General features: G+C 32.3%; 1 protein-coding gene across 1 annotated transcript; it reads left to right on the plus strand.

Moving 5' to 3' along the window:
* The first annotated feature begins 12,038 nt into the window (after positions 1-12,038).
* Positions 12,039-18,055, plus strand: LOC132299531 (probable pectate lyase 8). Its single transcript, XM_059796222.1, has 7 exons — positions 12,039-12,249; positions 12,712-12,765; positions 13,532-13,594; positions 15,408-16,050; positions 16,147-16,250; positions 16,926-17,064; positions 17,193-18,055. Exons 1-7 carry the CDS (start codon positions 12,137-12,139, stop codon positions 17,412-17,414), a joined length of 1,338 nt encoding a protein of 445 aa, XP_059652205.1. The 5' UTR covers positions 12,039-12,136; the 3' UTR covers positions 17,415-18,055.
* Positions 18,056-23,130: the final 5,075 nt, after the last annotated feature.

Below are 23,130 nucleotides of genomic sequence, written 5' to 3' on the forward strand. Positions count from 1 at the left end.
GATTGAAGTGTTGAGGACAAAGAAGTTGTGGACATGGAGGACAAAACAAAGAGCTTGGCCATCATTCTCTTGTCCTTGTTGATATTTACCTCACATTTTTAATTGGGCTGGTCTGGGCCCTGGTTTAGTGGACCTCTTTCGTTTTCCTCTTTCTTTCATTGTTGGGCATCTGGCCAATTCTGTAGGCCCATGGTGTATACCCCATCCTGTTTGTGTAGTTGGTTTCTCCTTTTAATTTAATTTATTTACCCACAAAAAAAAAAAAAGTTCAAGTGTCTCAAAGATATTGTGAGAGTTATTTGTTAGAAAAAATAAAAAATAAAAATTAAAATAAGTAAAGTGTACTTCTAGGCATCATCAAGTATTTGATGTTGCAAAAAAAATAAAAGAGAGTTTCTGATCAAGGGCTAAAAAAATTTTGTTGACCATTTTTCAAATTTGCTAAATCGCGCTAAGAAAAAACAATAAGACTTTGATGTGCTTCTTGTTTTTGGTTTTTTCAAAACTCTTGTTGAGTGAGTGAAGAGTTTAGAGGGGTAAAATTGTAAATTGCATCACTTGTGATTATTTTATGCTATTTACGTATCATTTAAGCTAATATAATTTCATTAGTGATTAGCACGAACACTTCTATAAAAGAGTCGTACTTGTGTCGGACACCGATACTTCTCGGACACTCCTAGAATACGTGTCCGTCACTTCATATACGTGTCCATAAATGAAAATTAATTTTATTATTTCGGACACTTCGCCGACAATTTTGTGATATTTTTAATAAAAGTCTAGAAATCTTAAAAATAATATGAATACTATCATTACAAATTAATGAAATAGTAGTATATATGATATAAAAAACATTACAATAATGACATAATTTTATTTTTTAATTTATTTAAAAACAATTCTTAGTATGGAAATTATAAATGAATTAGAATTTTATAATACTATTACTGAATAGATATATAAAAATAAAAATTTATATTTATATGTAACCGTGTCCACGCCATACTCGTGTATTACTTTTTTAAAAATTTAACGTATCTATATATCCGTATCGTATCTGTGTCATGTATCTGTATTTGTGGCTGTGTATGATAATTGTCCTTCTATTTTAGCCGATCAACTTTTTTGAGTTGGTCTCGCCTTATTGGGCGATTTAGTTTTGAGTTAGTCATTGACCCATATCTCATGGTGGGTGGGCCAATTGATTTTAATTGATGCAACCAAGACTTTTTCACCATCATTCTACTTAATAACCCATAAAAAACACAAAGACTTTTTCACCAGTATTAAAACAGAATAACTGTACAAATATCATTTTCTCAGTCACTAGAAAAAGTGCTTGAGAATGACAATTATTTTTAATTTTGATCACTGTAATTAATTTGATATCCACACCCTACTGTATACCTTTTTTATTTTTTGAAAGTCAGAAATGTCACAATTGCTCTGTAGAGCATAAATGGATTTTTTTTTAGAAATAAAATTATGGAGCGGGTGTGCTTTTGAAAGATCGATAACTATGTCAATATTTATTAACGAAAAATCGTAACAAATAAAATGAAGAGGAATAATGTAATGTAAATATCATTTTCTCAGTCACTAGATTTTATTTTTTTCCAAAGATTTGAAGAGGTTTTGAAAATTTGAGAGAGCGATTTTATAATTTTTAAGAAACTTATATATCAAAGTAAAAAAGAGTGGGGGTGATTATATTTTTATTGTTTTATTTGTGAAAATTTTCGAAATTACAAAAAGAAAAAAAAAATAGAGAAAATTGCCAAGAACAAGTCCTTTAAAGACAACCAAGTCCAATAAATTTTTTATAAGTCAAAGAAGTCCTGCATTTGAAAATTATTTTCAAGTAAGTATATATTCTTTAAATAATGATTATTTATTTATTTATTTAGTATTGTCCTTTATTACTATATTACCATTAGTATCTTCTCTCATTAAAATATAAAATTTGCTCTTTACTTCCAATATTTTGTAACTAATACCAATTTAAATTAAAAATAAAAATTACCAATTGCTACCAAAATTAACCCTCCTAAAACATTTAACAAATTATTTCTAATCAACATGAATTCTTTCACCCCCAGGGCTTGATAGAGTTGGTAAGGCAAAGTGGTTTGTAGTTTAGGGTGGGTCTTGAAGGATACCTACCCAGGAGAGTTTCTTGTGCCAACCAAAAAAAAAAAAAAAAAGAAATATGAATTCTTTCATGCATTACATGGGTGAATAACGAATAAATTGTTTTTATTATTTTTCAATCTTTCTCACTTCATATTTCTTAAAAAATCTGGAGAATCAAAAACAAATCTCTATATAAAAAAAGTACATTAAATTATCTCAATATATCAAATATAACGTGAATTGGAAATAAAGCTTTTTTCCCCTTAAATTCTTTTTATGCAACCAAACTTTTTAACACAATTGTTTGGGAAAAATAGTTAAATAATCTATAAAAAAAGGTAAAAGAAGAGTTATATTAGTTATGAAACTTTGTTCAAAATATCTATAAAATGTAGGAATTTATTGTCCTATTAAACCGTTATAGAACTTATTTGTTTTAAAGTACAAAAGTAAAAATAAATTATAAATTTTTTTTTGAAAGGGAACCACGCACACAGATTCGTAAATGATTGTACATATTTAAACTTTGGATAAATTACACTGATATTATCTATATTTGAACAAATTATATATAAATAGATTGTTTGTGCTTTGTTTACTTTGACTTCCCTGACATGTGCTCAACATCTTCCCATTTTTTCAATTTTTAATAAAATGATCAACATACCCTTACCTTCTATAGAAAGGTAATAATAGCCTTAAATGTTGTAATAAAATGACCTAAAAAAAAGAAAAAAGAAATGGACTAGAATGCCCTTATTATTTGTAAATATAAAAATAAATAAATCTTATCAGTCATATCCTAATTTCTGATTTAATTAGGTTTTTGTTATCATTTCAATTTTTTTGCTTGAGGTGATATTTACATTAAATTGTGTTTTTTCAATGGTCCACCGCTTATATATTATGTTTAAAAGTGTAACAAAAAAAAAAAAAAAAGCCATGTAATATGAAAGGAAAATGATTATTGCACTGAATAATTGCAGTGAATTGTTAGACTTACTCTTTTAATTAGTCCATTATACAACAAATAAGAAAGTAGAGCTAGTATTCAGTGTGAGTATTTTTACTCAATTTGAAAACAAGTTATTTCATTTTTTTCATTAAGGTCATTAATAACTTTTCATATATTCAGGAGGTCAAAATAATAAATGTCAAACTGTTTATCACCCTGTAACTTGTCTAAATCTAAAAGAAGATTAGTGTAATTTATACTTAATTTACAATTAGACAATTCATCACAAGTGTTTGGTGAAAACAGATTATTTTATTTTATTTATTAAAGATATATGTTAATGACTTTTCATATATTTAAGAAGTGAAAATAATAAATGTCAAACGATTTATCCTGATCTAAGTCTAAAAGAAAATTAATGTAATTGACACTTAAATTTTCAGAAGGTTCACCGACAAAGAAAAATATCCCTAATTTTCCTAGCACTACAAACATGGACCTAATTAATGAAATAGTCACATCAATTATACAATCAAGGTGTACGAATTTGTTGGTACTACCAGAAAGAGACGCAAAAACTTGGTGCTATCTTATATTATTAATACAGGTTGGCAAATTGACTTATATGTATTCCCCTGAAAAAGGTCGAATAGGTTAGGTTTAGTAGGAAAAGTAATTATGGGCTCACATAATTAAAGACGGCTTTTATAATTGGTTACTTAATGATTATGGACTTGACTAATTCGTTACTTAAATCAATGTCTTAAAAGCAGAATAATATGTAGATTGCTCTTTGTTGGTAACATAATGTGTGTTGTTGCATTTGACTTTGTTATAGTTTGTCTCGCATGTCACGGCTTGGTTGTTTGCATTTGATTGAGGCTGGTAGCAAAGTGTTGAGTTCAGGTACAGTGTATTGTACAATTCACAATATACACACGTGTAAATAATATAGTAAATGGACGTAAATCAACTTAAAAGAATAATACTATTGTTAGTTTTTTGCTACGAGGTTTTTAGATGACTAGTTGTTCAATGAATGATTGTTAAGGGTGCAAATTTACATAAAGTATTCCGATTACAGCTTTTATATGCTAGAAATCACATGGTTATTGGATTACCCTAATCTCTGGCATTTCGTAGCAAAACAAATATTTGTCGTGTGGAGCAAGCGAGCTTATTCATAGCAAGTGAAGATTTCACGCCAAACTCTATTATATATATATATATGCAATAAATTTCGCCTATCACCTATCATTTTATCTATTGATCGCTTGTCTTAGGTTTTGAAAGAGTGAGCCAAGTATCCCCTATCTTTGGGGCATGAACACTTGAAAATAGACTTTTTACTTTTTAGTTTGCACCTTTTGGAAGTATATTAATGGCAATGAGTGTTGCACATTCTGCATTTACTTTTTTTTTTTTATTCTCAAGTCATAACCGTTTTAACCAGCATTTAAGAAATTCCTTTTGCTAATCGTAGGAATTCAAACTTTATTGTATCCCGAGAGTGTTTTAGTACAAAACACACTAGCAAACTCATTTTAGGTGAGTCAAATAACACTTTAAGAATAGTGAATACACGCCTCAAAATCTGTATTTTGTTTGAGTTATTATGTTGGAGAAGTTGACATTAGTGTTTTGTCATTATCACGCTTGAGAAGGTCTGATTACATTGAACAAGTCAGACATTAATTTTTGGGTCGGTTGTTTCAACAATTTCACACCAAACTCTATTATATATATATATATATAAAAGTATGTATCATTATATAGATGCAATAACTTTCACGTATCATTTTATCTATTGATCTCTTGTCTTAGGTTTTGAAAAAGTAAGTTTAGTATCCCCTATCTTTTGGGCATCAACAGTCGAAAATAGACTTCTTACAGGCCTCTGCTTTGCCACATCAATCAGTAGAATCGTGACCTAAAACAAAGCATTGGCTCGTCGCATTCGTCGAAACCCCATAAACCGTAACAGCTTAACTCCCGATTGTCTACCTTTTATTTATTTATTTATTTATTCTGAATTAGTGTAAAATGAAGTGCTTTGAATTATTAATATTTGACCAAGACATGTTTTAAAAAAGTCAAAATTTTTCGAATTATTTATTAAAAAGTCCCGAAAAATCTCTTAAATTATTTTAAAATTAAACTTTGGATATATAATATTTTCAAATCGAATCTTTACACATATGTAAGTAAAGTCGCAAATAAACTTTTTCTGTATTACAAAAATTCCGTTAATATCAATACAGATTGACTTTGCTATATTGTGTCTAGGACGACAACCACAATTGCCAACCATGTTCATGACACTCACTCAGCTGAGCAAATTAATGTTATGAAATGGTCCCTCTTAGTGAGCACTGAGTGAGTGCGTGACAATGCAACACATGTCGCCCGTGATTAGTGAAACGATGGGTCATGGGTCCCATTTATAAGAGGACTCCCCAAATTTGGATCTTGATTTGGAGACTTGTAAAACCCTTCTGGTGTTCAAATTCCAACGGCAAAAATTGCCTTGGATTTGGATTTTTCGATTTGGAATTGTGAATTATGTTAATTTATTTTTTAAATCAACTTTTTTCTAATACCAATTTAATAATTTTAAAATATGGTTTTTCATACTACCAAACACTCACAATCTTTGTACCTTTATTATTTGAAATTTCTTAAAAGCAAGCCTCATTGATAATTTGTTTCCCATACTTTTTTAAATAGGGGATGAAAACGTTACTTAAAGTATATATTAGTAGTGTTTTCTGCACTAAAAATTAGTATTTCCTTGATAAGAATTTTTGTCATGTCACTTAAAAATATAGGATTTGAGGGAATTCATCTGAAAAACAAATAAAAATAGAGTGGCTCTATTATAAAGTTTGTTTTGTTCTTTGGTCGACAATAGTGGTGTCATGCCTCTAAGAACATCAAATAATCTACGTACTACATACACACACAACGTACAATGATATTATCATGTCTTTTAGAGCACCCAACAACAGTGTCCTCCATACCGCATGCACCAGACAATTACCAAATTATGGTTATCGCACTAGACTAGCTAGAACATGAAAACTTAGAATGGATGTGGATAAATATTATTTTGTTACTGCATTTTCTTTTTCTCATTTTCCATTGACAATTCGTAGAGTAAATTTTGAGTTTGAATGCAGCCACTTGTAGTACGTATGGCATCATTCTAGACTACACACAGGAACTGCAAATTTTGTTCTTCTTATTTTTTAAATATTTTATTTATTCATTTTTATTTTTTGGGGGTACATAACAGGAAGTAAGGAACTACATTTGTAATTGCCTATATTTATAAAATTTATTATTGATATTTAATGCATTTATATAAAAATTCCCTAGTTGATGTACATGCTTCCTCAGAATGTTAAAATTCATATTCAACCAAATTTATCAACAGGTAGCATATTTTTATTAGGCATCGCTCCACCCCATCTAAATATAGAAAGAAAAAAACACAAAAAAAAAAGGGTAGATTTCAGTACATTAGTGTCTTTAATAGATTTTGGAGTGCTACACTTTGACTATCTACATCTATTAATCTAATTTTTAAGTTCTAACACTTCTTACTTTGATGAAAAAAAAAAAAAAAAATATATATATATATTAATTATCCAAACATATGCATGTTGGAGTTATTTAAGAAACTTCTCAATGACATGAAAAGTGAAGAAGGATCTGTAGACCTATCAATCGTGACAAAAGGTTATACTTTGCACATGGTGTTCACTGTACAGATGCTATATAAGTCTATAAATATAGGACATTGATTAATATCTATATCCATGTAATGTCATTTTTTAGTTGGAAAGGGGTTCAATTGCAATTTGCTTGTATATAAGTCTATAAATATAGGACATTGATTAATCTCTATATCCATGTAATGTCATTTTTTAGTTGGAAAGGGGTTCAATTGCAATTTGCTTGTGCATTTTTTTTTTTTTTTTGGTTTTTATTTTTTATTTTTTAAATAACCTAATTTTGACAATGTGGGTGGTATAATTGGTATTTCAAAGGTTAAAATCTTTCTTATTAGTTCGTATTAGAGGTAAGGTCTTTGTAAATGTACTGCTCTATTCGAGTCTTATGGTGAGTTTAATTGATACACGTAGTTTGTTGAAACAATTGGACAAGTACATACCCACAAATATATTCTGGGGTGGGCTAATATATTATGAGGTGAGCTAGTACTACAAAATTTTTGTTTTTTGGTTAAGCTAAAATTATTTATAATAATTTTTTTTTTCTTTTTTTTTAAGGGGCTCAGGCCCACCAGAGCCCCACTTGTTACTGGGAGTCCAAAATGACTAGCGGCTGTATTGATTCTTTGGATGATAAGCCCGTTGTGGAGATACTCTCGGCTCAAGTCTTACAGTGAGTTGATTAATACACATAGTTTACAGTCCTTGGCAGAGTACTACCTGAATCGAAAGCTTAATGTCATCCTTCTCTTTTAAAGTTCAAGCACAAACCTTATCCCCAAAAAAATAAAAAATAAAAGGTCCTGCATGTAAGAGAGTACAATAAGCCAAAAGAAATGTAATTGTTTTTTATAACTAAGGAACAATTTGAGCAGTTGATTTGAATTTAAGCAGAATTTTGGTTTCAGAACCGATTAATTAAATTCAATTAATTGCCTTGTTAGCCTTAACAACGAACCTTTAACAAATTTCGAGGGTCGGTGAAGACAGGCCTGGTCTTGACCCATCACATTTTGGGGGTGAAATCAAGAAGTTAATGGAATTGGTTGGAACTCCTAAATTTCTGGTAACCAAACATGGCCTACAAAATCTTGCTTTTTCTTTCCATAATGTCAAAATTTAATTGAGTAAAAGAGTGAAGCAATAATCCATTACCCATCTCTCTGTCACACACACTCACACATTGCTTATAGGTCAAGATATGAAGATGATTGAGAGGGGTTGATAATTTTTGTTGGCATCCACCTAAATTCTTACTAAGTGAAACAAATAAACCAAAATGAGAGGGAAGGTAAGTGGGTTCTCCTAATAATAGAATCACATCATTACTTATTTTAGTTTTCAAATCACTACTCAAAAACTAACCACTAACTAACCACCGATTAAATATTGGTTGTCTCATCCAATGGCCAATATCTCAACACGTTCATCTATATTTTGGTACAAGTTATTTTTCAAGTGTGGTGATTTATTCGGTTATTTTAACTAATTAATGTCAATGATGCTAGATTGGTCCAGACAATCAATGGTCCTGATTGCTGCTTGTAAATCATGATGTCGTGTGTGCCTTTCTATACATGGTGAGGATCAAAATGGGAAAGATGAATTTGTTACACGCGTGAAATGTTGCCATGATGTGAGCCACTTGGTTGGTGCATGGGGATATAATCGTGCTCCTACCAGGGAGCCCTAAAATTATAAATGTAATAAATAAAATGGAAATACTGAAAGATAAATGATTCAATTGAAAGGGACGTAAGTATAGGTGACAAAGTTTGACATGATACGAATTCAATAAGTTTGAGTTAATTTTAAATGAATTTGGATTATAAGTGGGTTGACAGTTGACACGATTAACTAATTTAGTTAATCGTGTTGTGTTTGGATTGAGGTAATTCATCCCGTATAACTCATTTATAGTGGTTTAAATATACATGTCATAAATAAATTTATATTTAAGTTTCAAAATTACTATATAAACTTGTATATTATAATTTACTATTTTGTAAACTAGAGATTATTAACTAGGGGTGCACACGGTCTGGTTTGGATCGAATTGGGAGTATTTTGGAACCAAACTATTTAGAATAGTTTCACTACTTTTGAAACTGGACCGAACCATAATGTCCATGGAACCAAACCAAACCAAACCAAACCGATAAAAACCGGTTCGGTTCGGTTTGTCAATTTCAGTTATTTCCTTTTTATTTTATTTTAATTTAGAGGGGGCAAAGTTTTTTAAAAAAAGAAATTCAACTAACATTGATATAACACGCCAAAAAAAAAAAAAAAAATTAAGAAGAAATATAGGAAAGAAAATTGAGTTATATTTGATACGAAAGAGAATTAAGATATATTTGAAAAGAGAAATTTGACTTTTTTTAAAAGAAATTTAAGGAATTTAAAGAATAAAAAAAAAGAAAAGGGGCACATGAAAACCTTACTTGATTTAGGTTTAGGATATGATATACATACATACACACACATATATATATATATATATATATATATATATATATATATATATATATATAACATTGTAACTGTTCGGTCCGGGCTGATTTGGTCCATCAGGACCGGACTGAAAAACTTACGGTTCCATAATTTTGGGTTTAGGACCGGATCAAACCGCTATACAATTAGTTCAAACTGCTCAATTCAGTGCGATCCGGTCCAATTTTTCGATTTAACGGATTTTTTGAACACCCCTAATTAACTATTTGATTGGATTGAAGCTTATATATTTTTAGTATATATTGTTTGATTGAATATTATTATCAATTTAAATAATATAATATTTTATTTTAGTAAGTAGGTCATTAAACGGGTTACACAGGTAATCCGTTTAATAAACAGGTCAAGATCGAGTTAATATTGAGGGTTCTTAATACAAATATTAAATGGGTCGTGTTCAGATTGAACTAGTATTTAGTAAAATATCCCTAAATTGACACATTAATCGGTGAATTCGAATTGCCTCCCCTAAACTACTAAGTTATGTGGTGCATATAAGATTTGATCCCTCTAAGATATAGACAATTTCTGGGAATTACTTTCGCTGATGACTAGTCAAATTTTACCCGATCCGAGTGACATTTGAAAAGTTATTTGTGTTGTTCAAATACACCAAATTGACGTGTTTTGTAATTAGAAAAAAAAAAAAAAAAAAAAAAAAAAATTGTTCAAACTTTAAACGATGTTAAATTATTTTTTGACATAGAATTTTAATTGTCTCATGTGATTCTCTCTTTAAATGTTGGACATGTGTTTTTAATGTATCTTTCTTTCTAGTCAAGTGATAATTTTTATCATTCTAATGAAATGTTGCATATTCAAGTTTGTAAAAGTTAACGATTTCGATATGTGTTTTATTAAGTCAATTTATTTATTAACATGATAATAATTTTTTTTTTTAGAACTCATATAAGAACTTTATAAGGATAAATCTTGGCACGGTAAGGTTGCTCATTTGAAAAAAGAAGTGCATCATCTTTGCATGCAGAGGTAAAATTACATACATCTAAACTCTTAAAATTCTATAATAACGATTGTCTAGTATATAAATAAAAAACAAACATAATTGACCCAATTTTTTTTAAGATGATTTTTTGCTATATACAGTGCCATAACTATGGATGAGAATGAGGCTGGTATTAAAAGAATTTACCTAAATGCTATTCGGGCCCTACTATAAAAATATATTTTTTCATTCCCGTCCAAATTTCGTGAGTAGTAATTAATTCAACCCCTGTCCATTTAATGAGCATCGCATGAAGGGTTACAGCAGAGGCCAGGAATGTCACAAATTTGGTGAGTTGCAGAAGTTGCTAAAGCGGAATTATAGTGTGATGTCTTACATCGTCCAAACGGAGAGGTTGTTGACATTAAAATGTGTGGACTAATTTTAATTGTTTATATATTTTGAAAAATGAGAGCATAAATAGTGTGAAAAACAGACAATACCTATATAAAGGGGTGGAGTCAGTATTTTAGTTTAAGGGGCAGAGTGTTAAGAAAAAAAATTTATTTAAAAGAGAAGAAGGGAAAAAATAATTAAGAAAAAAGAAAAAAAAGTAAGAAAAATGACAACTTAAAAGGAAAAAATTAAAATTTATTTTAACAAATAAAATTGAACTTTTTTTTTATAAGGAATTTGAAGAGTAAATTAAGAAACAAACTAGAAAAATAAGAGATACTTTTAAAAACTAATAATTTTAGGAGGGACATTATATAAAAAATTCATATATATATATATATACACACACACAATATAATTTTTTTTTATATGTATAGTGGGTGGGGCCAGGCCACTCTAGACATACACTGGTTCCGCCCCTGCCTATATAGAATCGGGCAGGTCCTAACTGATGGTACCGAAACTAATTTCTTGCTGAAAATGGGATAGCTTGCATAAGCCATGAGTGTTTGACCAACGAGAATGCTAGCCCTAAGGTGGGGGTAATTTTGACGTCTCACATTACCCAAGGATAAGTTTGTTGGCACTTATTTGTGAACGCTTCCTAATTATACATTGTTGATACATTTTAAGATCGTACTTGAGTAAAAAGAATGCAAAACAGATAATATCTATACAAACTCACTAGTATTCCATATTTTTTCAAAACCCATATAATTGAAATGAGTTGCTGATACAAAATGAAAATGTAATAATGGTAAAATTGGAACAATACAATAGACAACGTGAGCAGATATTTTAGTACTATAAAATTTGTACCTTCGGAGTTGTCAATGATTTTTCAAGGAGGACTGCTAGCTGTTATTGGTTAATATTAAGTTTTAAAATTTTAATAAAAAAGGTTTGTTAATTATAACTTTGATAATTGATTTTTCAACCAATATACAATTGTTTGTGTGACTTCAGCTAGTTGTCCTTTTCTCTAGAGTGACAAAAATTCTTTCTAAATAAAAGTGTGAATTTTTCGGTCTAAGTTCAATTCCACTCTCTCCTTCACCAATAGTTTTTGAAAATTTTAAAAGCTAAATAATTTTATAATGAATCTCTCAATTCAACAATTTGGTCAATATATTTATCAAGAAAGAAAAAAAAAAAAAAAAAACTATTAGATCAACAAACTACAAAATTGGAGTGAGTTTAGTTAATTTAACCTAACCACGGTCAAACGTTTCAGGTTAACGACCGTTAACGTTAAAACAAAAGTTTTCTTATAAAGTGGCCGTTACGGTCGGTGCTGCTTCTTCGACTCCAGAACTTCTCTGCTCTGCTCTGCTTTCTCACTCTCTCTTATTGCCAGAGAGAGAAACCTAGAGAGAGCCCCGCGGAACTGTAATGCCAATGGCGGCTCCCAAGAACTGGATTTCTCTCTCTTCATTACTGCTTTTCATGTCGCTTGTTGTTGGGGTAATCGCGAGTTCTCGGGAGGACCACATTTCTCAGACGAAGTATGTTTCTCTCTCTAAACACACACAGAGACACACACTATCTATCTTCTTTCAAAGTATTTGGAGTGAATTTCACTCCCTACTTCTACAATTCCTCTGTTTTTGACCTGTTAAAGATGTACCACTTCGTTGCAATGCTTGTTCTGTTTTTGGTTAGTCAACATTTCTTGTGTGATTTTTTGCTTCTGGTTCGTAATTCATCAGCAAAATGTGGGTTCTCAGCATAATCTTCAGATGATTCCAATTTGTGGGTTTTTATTTTCTTTAATTTCTAAGCATGATTCGAGAACTGACTCGTTATTCTCTGTTTATGCCTCTAATGAGGTTAGATTTCTCAAAATACTACGAAATTCACAGCTAGAGAGAGAATGTAGAGAGATTTTTAGAGAGAGAGAGCGAGAGCCCGTAGTTAAACGTGATAAATTGTGGTTAAAATCTTTACATTGGTTGTTTCTTTAACAGGAATGTGGAAACAGAGCAGTTACAGAGCTCCAGCAACTCATCAATGGAGGCCAGGTCAGTATTATGTAGATATTACAATTTACAATTACATTTGTGTCTGTGTGTGTATATATATATATATAATTTTATGGGAACATCAGAACAATCTCAGCCGTTGAGATCCCTTTCCGTTAGATCTAGACCGTTTATTCCGTTACGTTCATTTTCCAGATTCCTCCTCTGCAACAACAAACGCTCAATGTGCCTTGAAAACCTTCATATTTCCATAAGTACCCTCGCATAACTTTCTTATCCCCTTACTTATTCACTTCCAAACCCAACATTCACTGGGCAATTCAGTCATTTAACAGATTTTCCCGCCGACTAGTGGCTTCGCCTCTCTCTCTCTCTCTCTAGGAAAATCAATTTTCAGTTGATCCGCCTGTTTTTTTGTTCTCTCTCTCTAGAATCACCTTTTCATGGTCTTAACGGTAGTGATTGCCTCCTCCTTGAGCCAGTGTACACAACCCGGACAGTCACATGCACACACACTGTGCTTAAAAAATGTCACTTTAACCTTTAGAGAGATTTGCTTATCCCAAAAGACAAAAATGCCCCTGAGATTTTCCATTGATTCCTCCTAGTATACGTGGTACGGTCTTTTTCCATTTCAATTCAAAGGTTCATTCCAATACACAATCTGTTTGATCAACGGTTCTGATCGGCTGTTTTTGTCTGCTTTCTTATCAAAAGTAGGAATTGAATCTTGTTTTGCACAATTTTGGTTTCAATTTTGTTCATATATACTGGTTTGGTGAATTAATGAGTTTTGCTGTTTTAGGTTGGAAGCTTTGAATGAGCATGCAGTAGATGATCCAGAGGAGGTTGTTTCCATGGTTGAGATGTGGGTCCCTCTCTCTCTCACACACACACTCACACACTAAAATTGATCTTGTTCATTAAATGTCAGTACAACCCATTACTAGAGTGTAGTTGATGGTGTGACCCTTATTAGTACACTTCGATATTCCACTAGCTCATACTAAATTTTTTTTATTAATTAATTTAGCTCATACTCAAATTGATAATGTCAGAATAGTGAACATCATTGAATTTTAGCTACTGTTCAGCTATATATATATATACACACACACACACATATGCCCATTATATTTATATATGCATATGCCTATTTTGGTATTTCAGTTATCATTTCATCCTAGAATAGTTGGGAGGAAGGAAAATGATGGAGGCCATTCCTCTTTGGTTGTATTGAAAAGTTGAACGGAAATGACAAAGTAAAGAAAAAAAGTATGCTGTCTTTTGACAATGATATCCCAACTGAAAAGGGTTTTTTGGGAATGAAAAAATATAAAATTTGGGAGAATCCTCACTCTCTCCTCCCAATTTCCCCACTTTTTTTTCCCCTTTTCTCTTCTTCCATAGCAAAGGAAACAAGAAACTTTAATTACTCCTTTTCCACTATTCTTTCCACTCCTGCGAATGGACAATTGTACATTCACAGTAAAGCATTCGGAAACCAAGAAACCAAACAACATATTTCAAGTAAAACATACACATACATGCAACACGATATCGAACTCTTAACCTCTCTTGTTTAAACAGGAGATATCATACCGTCCCGATTAAGTATTTTGCATTGAAAATGTTATCCAAATCAACTACATTTGTTTATTACGGGAGTTTGTAGTTGCATCATCAAAATTGTTCACGTAACCGTATATATGCATGTGAATGTTGGTCAGGGACGGATCCAAAAAATTGTGCTGGGGTAAAAGTGAATTTTTTTCTTATAATTTCAGAAGTAGCATAAAATTTTCATAATGTTGGTGGTAGACTTGCCATTTCTTTTAAGATCTGTCAACATATGTGCATTCAATTATTGCACTCTAGAAAGTTATATATATATAAATGATATGATGAAGAACTAAATTTGCATGGGGTTTGTTTTTTTAAGTCTTTATCTTTTGTGTGAGACACTTCGACCATGTATATGTGGCCAAAGTCTATTTGCTAATATCCGACCAACAAAATTTGATCCATTACATAAATGACAAAAAACTTTAACTTCATTGTCTAACACCCACGAGAAAGATGAGATAGATCCGTTGCACTTACACATGTAAAGTATGTGAGGTTGGAGTAAATGTAATTACCCCCACCGACGCATCAATCATTAACCCTTCCAGTCTGTATTGCAGTGAGACAAACGAGTAATAATTCAGTTTCAGCGGCAGTTTTGGACATCAAGGACCGTCACCGTCCATCCAACGCAATCTTGTAAATATTGTCCGTTTTGCACATAATTTTTATGTCACGATGATAGAACATATACTTTGATTTTGTTACTGTAATCACTAATGAAACATCTAAATCTCTTGGTACGACAAATCCTAAAAGATAACATACAAAATCAAGCATGATACACAGATTTTCATGATTCGACTCAAAATTCACTATTGACAAAGAGATTTTACTATACCAAAAATAAAAATAAAAAAAAAACAGGGGAGATCACAAACCCCTAACTCTTTGTCTCTCTCTTACTTTCTATTTCGATTTTTGTGATCCTAGTACTCTTACATTCCTGATATACGACCTGCAAGACAAAAAAGGGGTCAAAAGTTTCAAAATGAGGTTGATTGACACAAAATTCGGACAACAACTTCACAGTAACAATGCTTTTGATTGAGCAGGAGCATAAAAAACAGCACAGAGAGGAGGAAATTGGGCTTCTTCTCGTGTGGAACGGGTAACCCCATTGATGACTGCTGGCGTTGTGACCACCACTGGCATCGCAACCGCAAGCGCCTGGCTGACTGTGGCATTGGTTTTGGCCGCAATGCCGTCGGCGGTCGTGATGGCCGCTTCTACGTTGTCACTGACCCGAGCGACCACGACCCTGTCAACCCCCAGCCTGGCACTCTTCGCCATGCTGTGATCCAGGACAGGCCTCTGTGGATCGTGTTCAAGCGCGACATGGTGATACAATTGAAGCAGGAGCTCATTATGAATAGCTTCAAGACGATTGATGGGCGCGGAGCCAATGTCCACATTGCCAATGGAGGCTGCATCACAATCCAGTTCATCACCAATATCATCATTCATGGTCTTCACATCCACGACTGTAAGCGCACCGGGAATGCCATGGTTAGGAGCTCGCCATCCCACTTCGGTTTGAGGACAATATCTGATGGTGATGCCATTAATATATTTGGGTCGAGCCATATTTGGGTTGATCACAATTCGCTATCTAATTGTCCTGATGGCCTTGTTGATGCTGTCATGGGTTCGACTGCCATTACAATTTCGAATAACTATTTCACCCACCACAATGAGGTTTGCATACTGTGAAGTCCTGTTGAAAATTTAGTTTGATTTGGTTCTTTTTATTGGAGGACTAATTTTGATGTTTATGTGATGAAACATATATAGGTGATGCTGTTGGGTCATAGCGATTCTTATACTAGAGACAAGCAAATGCAAGTGACTATTGCTTACAACCATTTTGGAGAGGGTCTTATCCAGAGAATGCCAAGGTAATATGATCAGAGCTTTCATATCAACTGTTTGTCTCTTTGTTTTCTTAGCCCCCTGTTCCAATGTAAAAAACACACATGCACACACTAAATAATTATGAAACAACAGCATGTTCATGGATTAAAAATTTACCATCTAAGGGCCTGTTTGGCAATCGGAAATGTTTTGCGTTTCGAAACTCTATTTTTGTTTAGTAACTTAAAATTTGTTGCAAAATTTTTGGATGCAAAAACATGAAAACAATGTTTGGTAAAAAAGTGTTGCATGTTTGAAAAATAAATGGTCATTTAGAGTTTTTTTTTTTTTTTTAGTACTGTGTAATGCTACAATGTTGTCGCTACATCATGGAAACATTCTTTTTAAAAAACAAACACGTTACTATTCAAATCGCAACAAAAGTTACCAAATGTGTTTCCTTGTTTTACTTCGCTACAGTACACCATCCGCGACCAAAAAAAAAAAAAAAAAGTAAAGAGTGGTTGTCAAATAGGCCCCAAATGAGGTGTTTGATTGATATATGAACTTTGTAACATTAATAATTCTAACCAAGACAAAGGGACTTCTTAAACTATACTTTGGTTCAGTCTCAATTCAACATCCAATCAAATTTTCTATTTTGGATTTGCCTTCAATTATGATGCTGATCTGACAAAGCCAATTCATGAAAAATGCAGGTGTAGGCATGGATATTTCCATGTGGTGAACAATGACTACACACACTGGGAAATGTATGCCATTGGTGGAAGTGCAAACCCCACCATCAACAGCCAAGGAAACAGATACCTTGCCCCATCCAACCCCTTTGCAAAAGAGGTATATACATCGCGCAATTATATGACCACTTGCTGTCTGTCTCCTCATTCCCATCTCTTTCATTTCTGCAGCGAGCGTGACATATTGGATTTTCTGATTATTGATGCTGCATTGCCTTGGTTGAGCAGGTGACAAAGAGAGTGCAGACAGCTGCTAGCAAATGGAAGGGCTGGAATTGGAGGTCCGAGGGCGACCTGCTGCTCAATGGGGCCTATTTCACGCCATCTGGAGCCGGAGCCTCAGCCAGCTACGCGAGAGCTTCAAGCTTGGGGGCGAAATCTTCTTCCATGGTTGGCGACATTACTTCTGGTGCTGGTGTTCTATCCTGCCGCAGAGGCCACCAATGTTAGCACTAGCATCCCCGGTCCAAATACATTTATTTATAGTCTCTTTCTCTGTTAGATTTCCAATTTTACCGTCATATTGCATTAGCTATATTCAATTTCCACCATTGTTTTTTCTGTCATCCATCCGTTTTCTTTATCTTGAGAAGTCTATATTTTTCATGCCGCTGTCCTTACATTGTGTTGTGCAACCTCGGCCTGGTTCAGTTGTGAAACCAACCTGACAATTCTAGGAGCAGGTGCAGAAGAGTTGTTTTCATTTCTTTTTTCTTATACTGTCATCCTTCTTGACCTCCTCCATCCCTTCAAACACCATTTGCTCCTCAGTCTTCTCATCTTTCGTCTCAACTTCTGGTGCTACATGCTATATATACTGGCTTTCGGGTTTTTGAGGAATCGAATGATTTCATATTTCTTTTTCCTTTATTAGGTCTCGGAGTCATATGAATCTGTAGCATCATTACCATGTCCTGGTTGTGTATGTGTGTTTTTCTTGTTTTACTTTTGACAGCATTTGAGATTGTAATGTAATAATGTGCCTACTCATGAAGTGATGTGTTAGCGTAAATAGTTTCAAAACTTTTATTATGGAATTGTGTCAATGAGAACAAATAAACATGGGAATTAATCCTATTTTTATTGTTTTATTCAAATGTCCACATAATCGACACCCTAGTTTACTTCTTCCTCGCCAATTAACATAAAAATATCATTTTTAGTTTAAAAGCACATTCAGGCATGCTTTCAAGTTTCAACATAAACATGTTCACTCCTGATCTTAACCTTACATTTCGATTTTCATGACTCGTTTAGTGGATCATAACCGGAAGAAATTTAGGCGTCTTCATGCCAAAATACAGTCTGGAGGTAAAATCACCCGAAATCTCCCTCCAAGGAATTATGAAAGAAATCTCATTAATGCTAACTAAGTGGTACAATTAACGTGCTCGGAATTTATTCTATCTTTGCTATGTATCATGCAATTTCGAAGAGGAGATATTATTGGAAAATTAACCAAACTTCTAATATAAATACAAAAATAATTTAAAGCATACATTTAAACATATAAATATCCATCACCAATATTATCTGTTTGGCAGAGTAACACACCATATACAATTACAGAGGAATTGATAAGTTACAACTAAGAGTTACAAAGTACTGTAAATTCAATAAGTTCTTATAAGAAGAAGAAGAAGAAGAAGAAGAAGAAAGCACAGTCAACAAACTTTTTGACATCTGATTCAAAGAAAGAACAACAGAAAAGAAGAAGTCTATAGAGTGAATAGTGTTCATGAATCTAATTTCTTAGGTAAATTTTATCAACTACAATCACTTGCCAACGACTTTTTCCTTGATCTTTTCCGATACTTTATCTGTGAGATTTTCCGATACTTTCCCTCCCACTTCCTTTGTCACCTTAGTCACCTGAATTCTCATAATGTGAAAAATTAGTTAACTCATGATATTAGTAAAATAAAAAATAAAATGAACAAAAGCAAAACAGTTTGGTTATGGGCTTAAGAGTGTTACATTATCAGCAGCAGACTTGGCAGTGTCTCGCACGAATTCGCAGGTCTTCCTCACTTCTTGAGCCCCGTCTTTAACTGCATCTGCTGCTTCAGTCGCCTTCTCTTCGGTCTCTTTTGACTTGGTCTGTTAATTAGTGACAATTATGTCTGTAATTAAGTAATATGATGCAAATCACAATTACAAATTAATTGAATATGTTACTTTGCAATACAAATGTTTGGATTATATTGCATTAACATAACCTTATCCTAGAAACATCAAGTCAGTCTAAGAACCATACTAGCTAGCATATATGGTTATCATTTTCTGACAGATGGTGGTGTCAGGCTTCTTAGAACACCCTATAATTCACCATTGGACACATATCTTATCATAGAAACATCAAGTCAGTCTAAGAACCATACTAGCTAGCATATATGGTTATCATTTTTCGACAGGTGGTGTCAGGCTTCTTAGAACACCCTATAATTCACCATTGGACACATGTGGAAGAACTCTCTGAAGGTGGTCCCACTGGGATTTGACTCCAGTCCTCAAAATGTTAAGAGTCTTGCCATTAGCCTATCCCCTGAGGTTATATCTGAAAATACACTTTCATGCATGTGACGGTTTTAGAAATCTGTTTTTCCATTTTCAAATTCTGAGAAGCACATGCACAATTAATGTTACTCCTCCGTCTTAAGTTTCTGGTTTTGGTAACTACCATCCTCTTAAGTTCCTCCAAGGGAAAAGACATAGTTGTTATTAATTATGTATATATATAGAATTTTAAGTTTTAACACTCAAGTACACATGGCATATAAAGTTATTGCAAGACTATTGACATTTTTGTTTATAAAGATTGCATAGGAACATGAATATCAAATGGTGAATTGCAGTGTATGGACATCTCATAACAAGTGAATGCCTTCTTTACTCACCATGTATATGGGATTGAGATCACTAATGAAAAATAAGAAATAATTCCATAATTAGTGTTATAGGTTCAAATTGAGGATTTTGGATGACCATTCCTCAACCATGGAGCCATACATCTGATAGATGCATGTTCTATAATGCCCCATTTGATATATTATGAAATCGTAAATAAATTTGAATCTCTCCTATGCCTTGGAGTGCGTGGGAGGATGGAGATCACTCCACGTAAAATAGGGTTACTCTGTTTGTGCATTGATCGTCCAATACACAAGAAATGATCTGACTTCAACATAAATGGTGCAACTCAATTTTCACAGCTTCTCGATTTCAATTCAAATCATCAATTCGATGCATCTAAACAGAGTTTTATAAGAAACTTAATAGCTGAAATGGTGTTGGAAGTCTGTAACTTACCTTCTGCAAAGGTCTTGAAGCAGTGACAAAAACCCTAGGGTTACGAAACCCATTGGGCACCAAGAATGCTCTGTCAGGAAGGTATTTTGAAAGCTTTATCGTCAAGCTTGCCATCTTCATTGCTTTATCTCCTTTAATGGGTAATCTTCTTTCTTTCTTTTGTGGTACAAAACAGTTAATTTTTTTTTTTTTTGAAGTCTCATATTGATTTAGTTATATAAAGAGGGAAGAGGATGAAAAGGAAGGACCAAGTGTCAGTACCAGAGTGTGTTGTGCCAAACGTGGAGAACATTTCTCTGTTTCATGGTTGTTAACTGCAATACCATTCCGGGTCTGTTGGAATTGATTTTCTCTGTTTTATGGAGTAATTTTTTTCTCGTGTGACATATTAATAATGTTCGCTAATTAACTTGGTTTGGCAAGTGTCATTATTGTCCAAATGATTGAGTTGCTCTTATACCATGTTCGAATATTCCTTCCAACTACTAACTCTTAATATTCTTACCATATAGATATCAGTTATGATTAATATAACTTTAGACTCACCAAAAGTATATGGACACATACAAAGATAGGATGTATTACGAACAATTTCAAAAAAAAATTATTATTATAAGAAAAATAATTTTGTTCAATTTCTCAATAAATAACATACAAATTCTAGAGCATATCTCCTCTTTTTCTTGTACTATTATTTCCATTTTTCTTTTTCCTTCTTCTCGCTTTCTCTCTAATGAATTAATTTTAACTTATATATTGATTCAAATGAGAGGATAGCAAAATTGAAATAAATTAATATTTGGATTTAACTTATTGGAAACGAACTTTAAATGGAGTTGAAATAACAAAGTGTCGGAAATATGAAAGGAATCAAAATTGCAAAAGGAATGCAAGGCAATATAGAAATAACTAAGGAAATGAAATTAAATTAGAATAATTAATTGAGAGAGTTGAATTAAACTAAAAAAGCATTGTGAGAAAAGAAAATTCTATTTTAACGCGGAGATTTGCTGGACATTTATAATGACTGCCACCACAATTATATCTGACTTCGTAAATTAAAATCAAATTTCTAAGTTCGCTCCATGCAATAAGCTTTCTTTTAATCCACAAATTCACGTGTAATAGCTAAGAAATGTAGTAAAATCATGTTACATGTATAAGAGTTTTATCTTTTCAATAATTATTTTTCACCAGTATTATTTTGTGCATGTATCTCCATCAAACTTAGACACGGAGGTACTGTATTATATTTTGCATTCTTAAATTTATATTTTTTTATATTCATATCAATAAAATTTTAAAATTATCTTGACTAAAATAATGAAAAAACCGCCCTATATAAATTTACCCCGAATTTCTGAATACTATTACTCCGTATATCTTTGATCTTCACCCCTATGGTGATGGCCGCGGCGCCATGTTGCGCGCCAATATATGGTGTGAGAGAAAAAAATAGTAATACGACAAGAAAGAGTTGAGGGGAACGCACGTGGACGGGGAGAGGGAAAAAGGAAAGAAAAGAAAAGAAAAGAAAAGAAAAGAATAACTGTTTTAGCCGTGTCTTTAAGGGTAATCCAAAATTTTAATAGTTAGCCGCCCGCTAAACTCCAGTGACGAGAAATCTATAGCATCTCAGTACTGAGTTGATGGAGTGATGCCAAATTTTAATAAATAAAATGATATTTTAAAAGTGAAAAAGTTATATCATTGGACCACAATTCTTTTGATTAATGGAGGCGTGGTTGGAAAATTTTTTATTATAGTAAATTTTTTTACTGCAACTTAATAGAGAATCTTTTAATTACTATAATAAATGTCCAATTAACGAAATACCTATAATTAGCATAATATTTATAGTTTTTCAAATTCACCATACTTTATGAAGACTATCGATCAGTATCCCCCCTCCTTTGCATAGAAAAATTAAAGTAGATTCATTGCTTATGGCTATCATCTATCTATGGTTGTTAAAAGGTGATTTGCAAACCAAATTACTTTGCCCCTTCAAATTTCAATAAGTCATTTAAGTCTTGCTTTTAAAAAAAAGATGAATTGTAAAAAATTCCCCTTAACTATTACTCTTTTGCAATAAATTTTCACTTGTGAATGTTTTTGATAAGAAACTCCTCCTCAATTATGAGGAGGGAGTCATTTAACATACCTCTATTTAACAATTCTGTGAGCTAATTTTTTAATAATCTCTTGGTCATTGAAAAAATTTATTCCCTGACTGTTGAATATGATTATTATATATTTTTTTATAATTGCTTTTATATACAATTAAATAATAATATATAATGATCATCATATGTAGATAAAGTTTGTTACTCATTGATGAGAAAGAGATGATAATATAGAGATATATATATATTATTTGTTATGAATTAATGTGAGAAGAAAATGAATGTTGACACTTTGACAATTCCTCTATTGGATAAATATGTGCCCTCCATGTTTTACAATTATCTTTTTTCATTTTTAAAATTTAATATTATATTATTAGTAGGCCCTCAAATAAATACTCCTCTGTCTCAAAATAAGTGTCATACTTTTCCTTTTTGTTTGTTCCAAAATAATTGTCCACTTTCCTTTTCAAGTAATACATTTCTTATCTTTCCATAGATGTCGTTTGAGTTTTAAATTTCAAATTTGAATATTCAAGACTTAAAAAGTCAATTTAATAACTTTTCAGGAAGACAATACATGTCTCACGTGTCTTCTTAAAAAATACTAGTCCCCGAGAACGACACTTAAATGAAGAAGAAGAGAGTATTTAGGAAATGACCACTAACTTTTTAAACTCTATATAAATCATCAATTTCAATCACACTACCATTAGGAAGGATTCAGAAGC

Source organism: Cornus florida, unplaced genomic scaffold, assembly GCF_030987335.1.
Source record: "Cornus florida cultivar Cherokee Brave unplaced genomic scaffold, ASM3098733v1 CherokeeBrave_3.0.0_Hap2_Chr01, whole genome shotgun sequence".
Taxonomy (NCBI): domain Eukaryota; kingdom Viridiplantae; phylum Streptophyta; class Magnoliopsida; order Cornales; family Cornaceae; genus Cornus; species Cornus florida.